The sequence below is a fragment of the Nanorana parkeri genome, unplaced genomic scaffold (genome assembly GCF_000935625.1).
Source record: "Nanorana parkeri isolate BGI_ZX_2015 unplaced genomic scaffold, ASM93562v1 scaffold595, whole genome shotgun sequence".
NCBI lineage: Eukaryota > Metazoa > Chordata > Amphibia > Anura > Dicroglossidae > Nanorana > Nanorana parkeri.
This window is the reverse complement of record NW_017306863.1, coordinates 38,263-51,789: the sequence shown is the minus strand read 5'-3', so window position 1 is coordinate 51,789 and position 13,527 is coordinate 38,263. Positions and strand designations below refer to the sequence as shown.

Here is a 13,527-nt window from a genome sequence, read left to right as displayed (position 1 = left end):
TAGCGATGCACCGATATAGTTTTTTCGGTATCAAGAACGAGTACGGATATTTTTTTTTGGTACTCACCGATACCGGAAGTCCCAATAAGGAACCTTCCTGAGTAGCTGGGAAGCCGGGCGATGTGTAATGACTCGTTGTCCGACTTCCCGTTAAGCCTGGAAGTCGTCTCCATGCTCCCTCGTCACCAGGTGACGAGGAAGCATGGTGTCAGCTTTCTGGTCAATTAGGAAGCCAGGGGGTGGTTAATGACTCTCGGGACTGGCCAGCTTCCTCACCAATCAGGAAACTGGTCGGCGAGTCATTACACACCACCCAGCTTCCTAATTGGATGTAAGCCGGCCCCATGCTCCATCGCCACTAAGTGACGAGGGAGCATGGAGCTGGCTTCCTGGCTAATCATGAAACCAGGGGGGAGGCATTACCTGCCCCTCAGATTCCTGATTGGCCGGGAAAGGCAGCTCCATGCTCCCTTACAAGGGAGCATGGCGCTGGCTTCCCGGCCAATCAGGAAGCTGGGCAGCGTGTAATGACTCGACGCCCAGCTTCCTGATACCGGGAGTTCAGGAATCGGGATAGGCATCCCTAATTATTACCACTCGTCCAAATACTCGGTATCGGTGCATCCCTAATTATTACCACTGGATGCCAATGCAAACATATTCTTGCCACAAAACATCAATGCAAGTGTTTTTTCTAAAGCAAAAAACAAGCACTGGTTTCACATTGAGAAAAGGTTTATTTTATTATTTATTCTGTCATTTATTACTATATCTATATAAGTCACTGATCACACATAATGTACCATGCGCTGTGGATCTGAAAATCATTTCCAGGATTTTTCAAGGGTTCCTCCAGAACACATTGTTGAGAAAAGCTGGTCTAAATATGCACATCTTTTCAACTGTGCTGCACATTTAAAAGTGAATGTAAGAGCGGAATCTTCAATGGCTTCTGCATAAGAAAAACAAACTTGAAGGTTGAAAGCAGATGGAAGGAACCAATATCATCCCACGTTGACTATAATGCAGGAAGTAGAAAGACAATAGCTTCCTTTTCTGCAGATCTAGTACAGCATGACAAGCAGGGGTACAGTGGAAATTTAAACAAGCAGGGATCCCACAGTGAGGAGAGAAACATCTTTAAACTGAAAGGTAACAGAGAAATACAGCCATTTCTAGAATCCTGACTGATGTCAGAGTTTGCAAAAATTCAGCTTCTCATAAATACATGGCATGTTTAGTTTTTATCTAAGACCGCAAAACAATCCATTAAAGGTGCCTTAATTTTAATATGTCCCTATGGTACTAAAAGAAATGCATCATGAGCAGGGCTGGTGCTAAACTATTTTGCGCCCTAGGCAAGACCAGCACCCCTCAGCCCCCCTCCCATGGCGCAACCCCCGTGCGGCACCCTCTGTTCTCCTGCCAGCTAGCATCCTCTGCAGGCATATAAGCAGCTGGGAGCAATAGCCAGACTGCTATTGGCTACTTTAATTTGAAATAGCCAATAGCAGACTTGCTATTGAAACCCCCATACACTGAGCAGAGGAGCGGACCTGAGAGAGAAAATTGTCTCTGAGTTCCGCTGCTCTGCTCAGTGGGCAGGTGCAATAGCCAGCCTGCTATTGGCTTTTGCAATTTGAAATAGATGGGGGGGGGCGCTATGGGAGGATGAGTGGTCAGAGCTGTGCCCTAGGCAGCAGTGCGTCCTAGGCTGCTGCCTAGTTTGCCTAGTGGTAGCACCAGCCCTGTACGCACTATCATCATCATGATCATGAGAAACATACAGAGATATATTCCTTCTTAGACCTGGCTATAATGCTGCCCCAATTGGTCTCTGGCTCTTTCAATACTAGGAGCCAATGACCTAGAATGAGTCTTTCAGACTCACGTTTAGAGCATAAAGGCCAGCTGTCCATATCTACTGTATCTACTTTGTACCTACAATGACTTAAAGTATTGAATCAAAAAGCCAGGCTACTAACATTTTCAGAAAAAGAGTTCAACAATGGTAGCCTCTGTTTCACATGTGATAAGTTTCGTTTAACCCATTATGTCAGGGCTTGACAAATTTGCTTTGAATCAAGGAGCCAAAGCTTTATTTTTAATGACAGTTGTAATTTCCAATTATAGTTTTATATGGCACACGCGTCCATACCTGACACGTGTAGCGCAATCGTCATTTTCGTACGTAGGTGCACCCGACTTGTGTTTCCGTTAGTATGGGCACGTTCACAGGGGCGGGTGCAATAGCCATCCTGCTATTGGCTATTTCAAATTGCAATAGCCAATAGCAAGCTGGCTATTGCACCCACTGCCTGCTGTCAATCAGCAGAAGAGGGACCTGAAAGAGAAAGTTCTCAGTCAGGTCCACTCCTCAGGCATGGCGAGGCAAAGAGGGGCACGTCACAGCGGGGCACAGTAGGGCAGGGGAGGGGAATGCCGAGTCATAGCAGCTGACAGCTAGTCTCTCCACCCTACTGGGTGCTGCCTGCAGCGGTCTGTGCCACCTCCGATCTCCGCTGCCTCTGCTGATACAGGTGGGGAGTGCAGCAGGGATCAAAGTGAACCTGGACCGCAGCATGCAGTTATTATTTTTTACTTTTTTATCACTTTTTTTATTTTTTTTATTTCTGTTTATTTCATATCTTTTTACTTTTTTATCACTTTTTAATTTATTTTTTATTTTTATTTATTTTGGTTTTTTTACTTCTTTATCACTTTTTTAATCTTATTTATTGTATAACTTTTCACTTTTTTCACTTTATTTTTTTTTTTCACATAACTTTATTGCTATCACACAGGCGATAATAAGCCCCTATGTGATAGCATTTGGTAGTGACAGGTTCTCTTTTTCTCCTCCAGGCTCCATCTCCTGTGAAGCTGAGACAGGAAGACTAAGAGTACAGCGATACTGTCTCACTGATCGGAAAATGGACATTCTCCGGTCTGCTCCCCGCTCTCCATCCTGAAATCAATGTTGTGGTCTGGATCCCCCAGAAGAGCGGGGGACCCCGATAACCATAGCGGCGAGGGGGGACAGACCATAGATTTAAAAGGATTACAAATTAACTACATGTTGAAGATGAAATGAACATGTTAATGATATGATATGAGATGAGAGCTGATTGTTTAAAATCAGAGGGGGAAAAAATCAATCAATACTTTTTTTAAAGAACAGTTATTTTATTTGAATGACTTCATGGATAGCTCTGTCTAGTGTTTTGTGAACAATCCATTAATTTCTGGGCAGATGGCAACTTTGTGTGATGCACTCCAATAACTCACTCCTCCTTCCAACCTCATACTCCTTCCAACCGATACTTCTTTCTACAGAAGAGGGCAAACATCAGGAGCTGGATAAACAATGTGCCTAAGGGTATGTTCATACCAGCAGCCACACTCAACCACAGGGCTGCTGGGGGACGTGTCCCCGAACAGTGCCATTGCAATCGATCAAGCCACATCTCACTGTTTCTTTTTTTTGTAGAACTTTATTGCCATTTCATTACGTTCTATGAGCTCACCACCGCGCAATGCGGTTGTACCACATCCCATTGATTGTCGTACTTTTGTTAAGCACACACTACCACCTGTACACTGAACACTAGAATTGACAGACCCACAGTCTGTCAATTATGTTTTTAAAAAAACTTTTTCTTTAATAAGTTGTAAAAATCCTGGAGTTCCGCTCTAAAGAAAAATCTGTAGGGGAAAAAGTTACATATTATGCTAACCTTACCTGGCTTCTGGCGGCGGGTCCTAGGCAAAGGTGTCATCATCCTCCTTTTGGAAAGATCTGGAGAATGTAGAGTAGCCCAAGCCTCACTGAGAAAATGCGCCCAGCATTGTGCTGCATCGTCTTTCCACAAGATTTGGGGTACTCGCCATTCCTCGGGATCTCGTCTACAGGACGATGGCGTCACCACCCGCACTACCGAAGCCAGAGGAAAGATAATGGGGGTTATTCACAAAAGGGTGAAGAGTTTGGAGAAGGTAGGAGAAGTGAACAATCTAGGACAACATAGCTGAACTGGAAAGTGAGCTGAATTGGAGAATTTTTCCAAATCAGCTATTTTGTCCTAGATTGTTCACTTCTCCTGCCTTCTCCAAACCCTTCACCTTTTAGTGAATAACCCCCAATGAGTCAGATAAACTAAGACATCCTTTTTTGGTGCAACGCCATATGTCGCAGTGCATATAGTTAATTTAACAGAATGTGTAACTATCTTGCACCATCACCCTCTTGGCTGCACACCTCGATTTCGCCAAATATTGACTAGCTAATTTTATGTACCATTATTTTTTTGGCATAGATAAGATGTTTAATGTTACACTCTAAATATGGGTGTAGCACAGGGGTGGGCAACTCCAGCCCTCAAGCTGTGCTTTAACTACAAATCCCATAATTCCTCTGCCTCTGGGAGTCATGCCTGTAACTATCAGACCTTCAGTGCCTAATTGGACCTGTAGTTCCACAACAGCTGGAGAGCCAAAGTTGCCAACCCCTGAAGCATGGTCCAAAATGTAAATGTAAAATTGGATGGAGAGAGGTTATAAGCAATACGGTCACTTATTATACTTGTACATGATACACTCCTGTGGATCAAAATACTCCAAAATGATGCAATCCAGCTCCAATCCTTGACGGTCACATGCAGACCAAGCTTTCTGGACAGACAAAGACATTTAGCGAACAAAACCTTACTCAATGCAAAATTGCAAAATGCTATTTCCCTGTATGGTATGCTGACATCTGGCTGCAATACTTTCTGTGTCACTGACAAGGAACATAATGCAGATCAGGAGGTTATGGCATTATTTTTATATTTTTTTAATGATCTGTATCACGTTTGCATGAAAACAACAGAAAAAAAGGTTTCTCTTGCTGAACTCGGGGATAAGCATGTGTTGGTTAAATACAAGAGGTATGTGTATTTTTATACTTGGATTGTGGTGTTCTTTGTGTATTTTGTCCAGCTCTGTGGAGTAATCCAGTGTGAAACTTTCCCTCTGTGCAAGGCTTCCTGTAATGAAGACCAGGCATTGCTGCTCTCTCTCCTCGTGCAGGGTAACTGGTCTTGTATCCACCCCTCCAGTATTTTTTTGCAGTTGTTCTATCAAAGATTGTGACAGCCGTGGACTGTGTGACCGGTCACATAGTCACACATTTTAATGTAATCCTGCCCAGTTTTTCAGCGGTGGAATATGTTACCGGCAAAAGGTGAAGAATTCCAACGCTTTGTCAGCTGATCCAGGGCAGATCGGCATCACAGATGGTATGTGCAGGAGAACCGATCTGCACTGGAACAGCTGATCGGTCCTGAAATGTCACTACTATCCGACTTTGTGGAATGTGAGATCACACTTGCAGATCGGTTCTTCTGCACATACAATCTGCGATGTCGATCTGCCCTGGAACAGCTGAGAAAGCGCTGTAATTCACCTTTTGCCGGTCACACATTCCACCTGCGAAAAACTGGGAGGGATTACATTCAAATGTGTGACCACGTCAACGGTCACACATTCTAATGCAGTCACAAACTTTGATAGAACACAGGCAGCCTGTAATGGGTGGGACCTGCTTGGTCCCTCCCACAGTCCAGGCTAAGGGCAGCACAGTGATGATGTCACCACTACTTTTACAAGGCAATAACTGTGGTTGCAAAGGCATTTGGTGTACACAAAGTAGATTTATATCCTTTGTGGCTAGTGAGGAAAATATCTTTGTGAAAGTTTTTTTTACACCTTTAATAAAGACAGGGATCAAGAGACACTGTCCAGCTATTCAAGATTATCCAGGCAGGGCCCTCGTTACCATCTTGTCTTAATGTGTATTGCAATGTAATGTCCTCATTTTGTAAAGCACTGCCCAAACTATTGGCATATATAAATCCTGTATAATAAGAATAATTATCGGTATACCAGTACACGGTTCATAGTACATCATTTAACCAAACAGGGCTCGCAGCAACACAATCCTTTAAAAACGAAAGTGTGGAATGTATGAAAATGAAACAATACACAAATGTACACAGCATTCGGTTCGCATAGAGCAGGGGTGGGCAAACTCTGGCCCTCCAGCTGTGGTGAAACTACAAAAATTCCATTATGCATCTGGCTCTGGTAGTCATGCCTTTGGCAGTGAAAATCTTGCAATGCCTCATGGGAATTTTAGTTCTACAACAGCTGGAGGGCCGGAGTTTGCCCACCCCTGGCTGAGAGCAACTCAAGTCCTGGAGGAGGGTCACCGACACCTGACTTCATTCTTAGTTCACATTGCCACCTTTGTTCTGGGCAAGACAGCCAGGCAACTAGCATTTTTAGGAGACGGTTGGCATTGGCATCCCCCATATTTCTCTGAAGACGAGTTTCCTTTAAGTCTCTGTAATGTGTTGCAAAGCCTATGACGACACGCAGGTTAAGTGCAGTCAACCACACCACTTCCTATATTATACTGTACAGAGACAGTTCCTCTGCTAAAGACTTTATCAATACGTACTTTTCACTGAGATTTTTAGCCCTAAAACCAGCCCCACACTGTCAGATTTTTTTCCAATTCGCAGAAAGCAGCTGAAATTCGAACAGTGGGTGACCCTGCTGACTCGACAAAAAGTGTATTACTCAACTGACTGTGGTTGAAGGACCTGGGCTGTAAAAAATTTTAGCAGTCACTGCCCGGGTATTCTGATTTTAGTTTTGGATATATTTTAGTTTTGGATATAGTGGGAAAGGATTAGAACCCCCTTAAAATTGAATACTGCTATTTGGTGCTTTGTTAGAGAGGTGTATCCTCACTACCTGTCCTGTTCACGCCATTTGACCATACAGGACGTGAGAAGAACACTGCAATAGCAACACAGACAGAAATCAAAATGATTTTCATTAGTAGAGTAGTGAAGGGCTAGACCCCCTGGTAGAATTTTATTTCTGTTTGTGCCCCTCTTCCTGTTGTCAATAGGACAGGAAGTGAGGTTACATCGGAGCCCCAGATAGCAGTGAAAAGGTGACAGCCGTTCCAATCCTTCCCCACTCTATCCAAAACTTGAACAATGTTTTTTGGCTTAACATACACTTTAATATACTATACATTATTAGATGTATGTCAAATGCAATGGTCAAAGTACAAAACATTCAATATTTCAGAATTCACCTTTCCCTTATCTGGGCAGTACAGGGAAATCTGGCTGGTTGTTGAGGGGTACTCCAGTGACTGCAAATCCTCAATACCCTTTGCAGTGCCATTTTAAATATGCCTATGTCTGTGCGGTAAGGCTTCATTCACGCTTGAAGTCCTCCGTTCCACTTTTCTAAACGCAGGAGATGTTATGTGGGAAGTATGGCATTTAGATGTTCCTGCTTTAGGGCCCATTCACACCTGATGCGTTGGAAGAAATGCCCAGTGCACACCGAACTCAAGACAAGGCAATTTACCTTGTCACTTGGCTACATTCACACGGCTCTATAGATTCACACGGGATATAATGTGCGGCTGGGAATTCCTGCTGCATGAACCTACAGATTCTTTCAGCAGGAATACCAGGTGTGTTTGAACACATGTGGCCGTTGTGCCACTTCCAGTTAATAAGACGCTGACAGCGGCTCCATCTGTCATCTGTAAATCATACTGTACATGGTACCATTACCTGCTTGGGATAGATGATTGTCCCTGGACGCAGACAGCCTGGGCACAGTGGCCACATCTGTACAGACACACCTGGGATTCCTGTCTCAGCAATACATAGGTTCTTGCTGCAGGAATCCGCAGCCGCAGCCTAAATCCCTATGCGAACAAGGCATAAGGCTGTGCGATTGAGCCTGCTCGTGATGCATCACCCCCATTAACACAGGCATCAGTCTCAGCACTCAGCAATGAGATCCTCCACTATGAAACACACACCCCCAATGACCGTTTTCACCCCACCGCCCACCAGAAGGAAACACAGCTGAAATAGCAGTGCCTCTTGGAGCTTATGACGACTGCATATGTAGCCTCATGTGGATTTTAAAAAACAGCGGCATCGCATTTTGCCAAAGCTGACAGCCCAGTAAATGTTAAATGTGTATCTACAAACTTTCTTCACTTGTATTACATTATTACCATGCTACTCAGCATGCATTTATCGTGGCGTGTAAAGTATTAGAACACCGAGGAGCGCAAATGATATAAACACCAAGCGTGCTCAGTGTGCAGCAATTCCTCATCAATATACAATACAGATTGACAGTAATTAGTCTTACTATGAAACTCAGCACAGTTGCTCAGTACAGTGAGCTCATTATGTTCAGTATCAGTAAACAATACCGCATGTTCAGTATCAGTAAACAATACCGCATGCTGATTATCAGTGTGTAGATACAAAGAGTCAATAGGAAGCCTAATATAAAAGGCAGTGTTCATTCTCTGTGTATTCACCAAAATATGTACTCCTAGAGTCTGTACCAACACTCATACATGCTCATACCGAGTGAAATGATAGTGTTACGTACCCATGATATTATATATAACATGTACAGGGATTCACTGACTGCCATCACTTATGTCACATTATTGGCATATAGATCCAGGGATGTCCCTAGCCTTTTTGCCATCTGAGGTGGCACAGGGAAGGGGGTCCTGCCACCTCAGGAGCTCAGTGAAATCACTGGTTGCCATGAGCCCGTCAGGAGCCGGCAAGGGTGTCCCAGGTTGCTAAGAGCTGGGCAAAGAGATGTGTATGGCCCTTACACATCTATGGACATTCTGGCCAGAAAGGGGGCGGCAGGCAGACTGCAAACACTGCTTGCGGCCCCCCATGTGACCCAAAGAGATGCCGCCTCAGGCTGCCTCATCATAGGGACAAACACTGGCACACAGAGAGAAAAGCCCCACGTTTTATATGCACACTAATGTAGAGCATTTGATACCAATTCATACAAGTGGTAATTCGGCATTGTGTCGTATGAAATAGAAAGATGCCAATGCACAGCCATTGCTCCTCCTTCTTAACATATAACGATTGGTAATGTAAAGCTGGCCATGCACTGCTAGATTTCTTTCATTCAGTCTGCGGGCTTACAACTAGCTAAAAACAATCAATTTGAGATGCATGTTAAATATATTTATATATATTACATACATTTGTAAAATGGAGAAACACAGACTCAGATCTACTTCTGAAATTCCCAAATGAAGATTATAACAGTTGCTACTATTTAGACTCTTGCCCACCTAGGTCACTTCACAACTAGTACCTTCATTGAGTATTCATGCCACTGGGTAATGGTGTACATTTTAGAGCACTTTGCAACTTAGAACCGTGGCACAAGCGCTTGATTAATGTGCACAATATCGGACATAAATAAACTGATGCACATCATTTTCTGCATGAGTTGGCATGACTGGTGCAACCACGTAGAAGTTGTCTTATAACATTGTCCATTTGGCTCACAGAAAATGCAGCCATATTTACAACACAAAAGTGACGTGTTTTCCTTTTTTTTATACAATGCTTTGACAAACAGAGGATAACTGGATATTAATATACCAAAACACTGATGATTTATTTAGGAAGGCAATGCAAACACCAATGATGAAGTGCAACAACCATAACACCCAATCCACTTACTGTCATATCATTATGACACTGTAGACAAATTATTGGTGATCTGCTGCTCTGGGTTATAGCAATTTCCAACTCACCATTGCTTTTTGCATTGCCTTTTTGAAAAAGCTTGTTTCCCTTAATAGTGGTTACATCTGTGGAAGGGTACATAGCACACCTGTGAGTAATAAACATGCACATACTGGTTTATTAAATGGGACCTGCAATGAAATAAATAAGTGGGCTGCTATTGTTGGCTCATTTTTGTAGGCGCCTGTTTGATGCTAGCAAACGTACCCATAGGTTAACTCTTACTATTGAGTTTGGACCTGTATCAGGCATGCGCTTATCGGGTGTACTGGCAAATGATAAGCACAGGCTTGTTCCAGGTCATTGACTCACCACGTAGAGAAGGATGACAACCCTGTAGACTCCATCTTCAAAAATAAGTCAGCAATTGGCATCTTCTATTTTCTGTCCCTGACAGGTTCCTGGCACATGTAGTGGTGTGCACTAACACAAAGTGACCATCAGAAATCTGGTTGCATTGCTCTGCCTATAAGTTGGCCAAATCAGATGACTATCATCTGTCATCTAGGGTTACCTTAAAGAAGAACTTCAGGCATTATTTTGTATTAACCCTTGCAGTGGGCCTACTCCCGCAATGCAAGGGTTAAATGTTTTTTTTGTCTGGGTGCAAAAATAAAAAAAGTTATACTCACCCGAACTGCTGAACTGGCCGGCTGTCACATCGCTCCCTCCTGCCTCGGTTCTCCTACGCTGCATCGATAGTATGTCCCTCAGGCACCCTCACATCTATACACAAAGTATTGGACGTGATGACACCAGGATCCCTAGACCGCTGCAGCGGAGGGGGAGCGAGGCTGCAAGGACCGGTGTAAGAACAAGCCGGCTCTGAGGATTAGGTCAGTATAACTCTATTATTTTTGTACCTAGACGAAAACAAGCAATAAACCTTTGCAGTGTGCTGGCAGCCCCACTGCAAGGGTTAATACAAAATTTGCCCCAAACTCTTCTTTAAGCTGAAGTAGGTAGCTGAAGAATGAGCCTAAATATTATCAGCCTTTATCTTTAAGCTGAAGGAGATACACCGGTGCTCTTTGCTCTGTTTTAATAAATAAGCCCAACATACAGTGTTACACAAAACCCAGCAGGTAGGTAGCAAATGAGCCTAAAAATGTTCATCTAGCCTTTCACTTTTTAAAGCCTTTTCAATTGTTGTAAATAGAAACTTCTGTTCCCTGGCATAGTAACGCTACCTAGTAATTCCTAGATGGTAATAACTGGCTCCTAACCTCTACATTAACATATGTGCCTCTGGTTATATATGTATATCATCCCACTGATAATATCACAGCAATGTTTTTATTACGTTGATTCGTATTAAGATAGACATACAGTATTTATTGTAGCTCAAGTGTGTTGCTTGATGAATCGCTTCTATTTCTGGATGCCATTAGTAATAATGTAAAACAAGTCCTGCAACATTAAATGACTAAAAATTTGATTACATATATACGAATGTGTTAGATTTTTATAATATAGTACATGGTTAGACCAGAGCTTCTCAATCAGAGTTCCTAGTAACCTTCTGGTTGCTAGGGTTCCTAGAGCAGAAAGCAATGATGGACCACCTACACTGACCGCCGTTGCAAGAAGGCAATTTTTTTCTAAGGGCCCATTCACACCACATCTAGATCATCTCCAGACCAGACCAGATTGTTTCCAGACCCAAAATGCATCCTAATGTATCCCTATGCTATTTCTGGCCTCTGTTCACACCAGCGCAGTCCATTCCAGACCAGACCAGACCAGAAAAATACTGCATGTCTCATCTTGTCTGGTCTGGAATAAACGGGAACTGCGGGCAGGTTTTCACCATCCTGACCAGATCTGGTCCAGAAAATGGTATGAACCTGCCCTATGACCCATGTATGGGGTCAGTTCTACACTGGCAGGTTCACACCATTTTCCAGACCAGATCTGGTCCGGAAAATTGTGGGAACCTGCCCGCAGTTCCAGTGCATTCCAGACCAGACAAAATGAGACATGCAGTATTTTTCTGGTCTGGTCTGGTCTGGAATGGACTGCGCTGGTGTGAACAGAGGCCAGAAATAGCATACAGATACATTAGGATGCATTTTAGGTCCAGAAACAATCTGGTCTGGTCTGGTGATGATCTGGATGTGGTGTGAATGGGCCCCTTAAGTAAATAGTTGCCTTTTTGCACTCCTTACCGGAAATACCCAACCCTGCTGATGGCACCACCAGACAATAATTGTAGATAGATGTCACCAGCACACCAGAATCATTATCCAAGGTGTTTATTTATTGAAACATCATGTCATCAGAACAAGCGCTGAGCCTGATGAAGGGGAACCTGCTTGGCCCCGAAAGCGCTTGTTCTGATGACATGACGTTTCAATAAATTACGGTAACACTTTGGATTTCAAATGATTCTCGTGTGCTGGTGACATCTATCTACAGTTCTACACTGAGGACTCCATAATAATTTATTGTCTCTCTTTTCTACATGTACTATTTATGCCAAAACTATTACTGGAAATAATTTTGTAGGGGGGTGATAACAACATTTTTTGCACTGGGTGTCAAATACTCTAGTATACAGGTACACCACATTTCTTTTTTTTTAATTAATACTTTTTTGACCTGTAGATCAAACAAATGTACCATGAACTGTGACTATAATCCTTTTTGGTAGGGGTTCCCCAAGAACCTGAAAATTATTTTAAGGATTCCTCAGGGGTAAAAAGTGGAGAAAGGTTGTGAGACTATTTCATCATATAAAAGCATTAGCACAAGACTGTGAAATCTAATGGCACATATAAATAGAAACCAGCAATAAACTTTAACGAATATTAGAGAATAGGAAGTCACTGACCTGAGACATCTGAGGTCGCAGGTTGATCTCCTTCAGGTTGACGGAGCTGGGGTGCAGGTTCTTGAGCAGTTGACATAGTAGCACCCCATCTCGAAGGGTCTGGGCCAGGTCGAACACCTGAGCTGTGTCCCATGTCACCCTGTGGTTGGGAGGTAGCACCCTGCATCGGATCAGCCACTGGGCACACTGTCTCCAAGGCTCCATGATGGCAAGTGCAAAGAGCAAAAGTGCTAGTGCAATATTAGAACACTAGAGAATGAATGGACAGGACAAGTTTAAGATTCGAACAATTCACACGAAATGGAAGCTCTTTTTTAGGTATAATGAGTATACTTGACTTCAAGACAGGTTATAAGTTCAGTTTTCTTGAGAATACATCTTCCTGAGAATAAATAAACAGCGTACGCCATTATTTGAGGGAAGGATAAACATCATGCAAAGCTTTAGGGTAGATCCTGATGTTAGATGTTCTGTCTGTGGATCCTGATGTTAGACCCTCAGTCTAGAGATCGTGCTGTTAGGCTTTCTGTCTATGGATCCTGACGTTAGACCCTCAGTCTAGGGATCCTGATGGTAGACCCTCAGTCTAGGGTTCCTGAATGTAAACCCTCAGTCTAGGGTTCCTGAATGTAGACCCTCAGTCTAGGGATCCTGATGGTAGACCCTCAGTCTAGGGATCCTGATGTTAGATCCTTAGTCTAGGGATCCTGATGTTAGACCTTCTGTCTAGGGATCCTGATGTTAGATCATCTATATAGGGATCCTAATGTTAGACCACCCTTCTAAAGATGCTGATGTTAGACGTTCTGTATAAGGGTCTTTATGTTAGACTTTCTGCCTAGGGATCCTGATGATGTTCACTTTTTTGTCTATGGGTCCTGATGTTAGACCTTGTGTCTAGGGATACAATGTTAGACCTTCTGTAAAGGGATCCTGATGTTCGGCTTTCTGTTGGTGGATTGTGATGTTAGATCTCCCCTAAAGGGATCTTCTGTACAAGGATCTTGATGTTAGGCTTTC

General features: G+C 43.3%; 1 protein-coding gene across 1 annotated transcript in view; it reads right to left on the bottom strand.

The window, feature by feature from the left end:
- The window catches only part of VAV3 (vav guanine nucleotide exchange factor 3), a 194,169-nt gene extending 181,220 nt beyond the window's left edge, over positions 1 to 12,949 (bottom strand). The window contains exon 1 of the mRNA XM_018562738.1: positions 12,508 to 12,949. Coding sequence (XP_018418240.1) covers positions 12,508 to 12,711 — 204 coding nt within the window. The 5' untranslated portion in view covers positions 12,712 to 12,949. The remainder of the gene's footprint in view (positions 1 to 12,507) is intronic.
- Between the last annotated feature and the right edge of the window lie 578 nt (positions 12,950 to 13,527).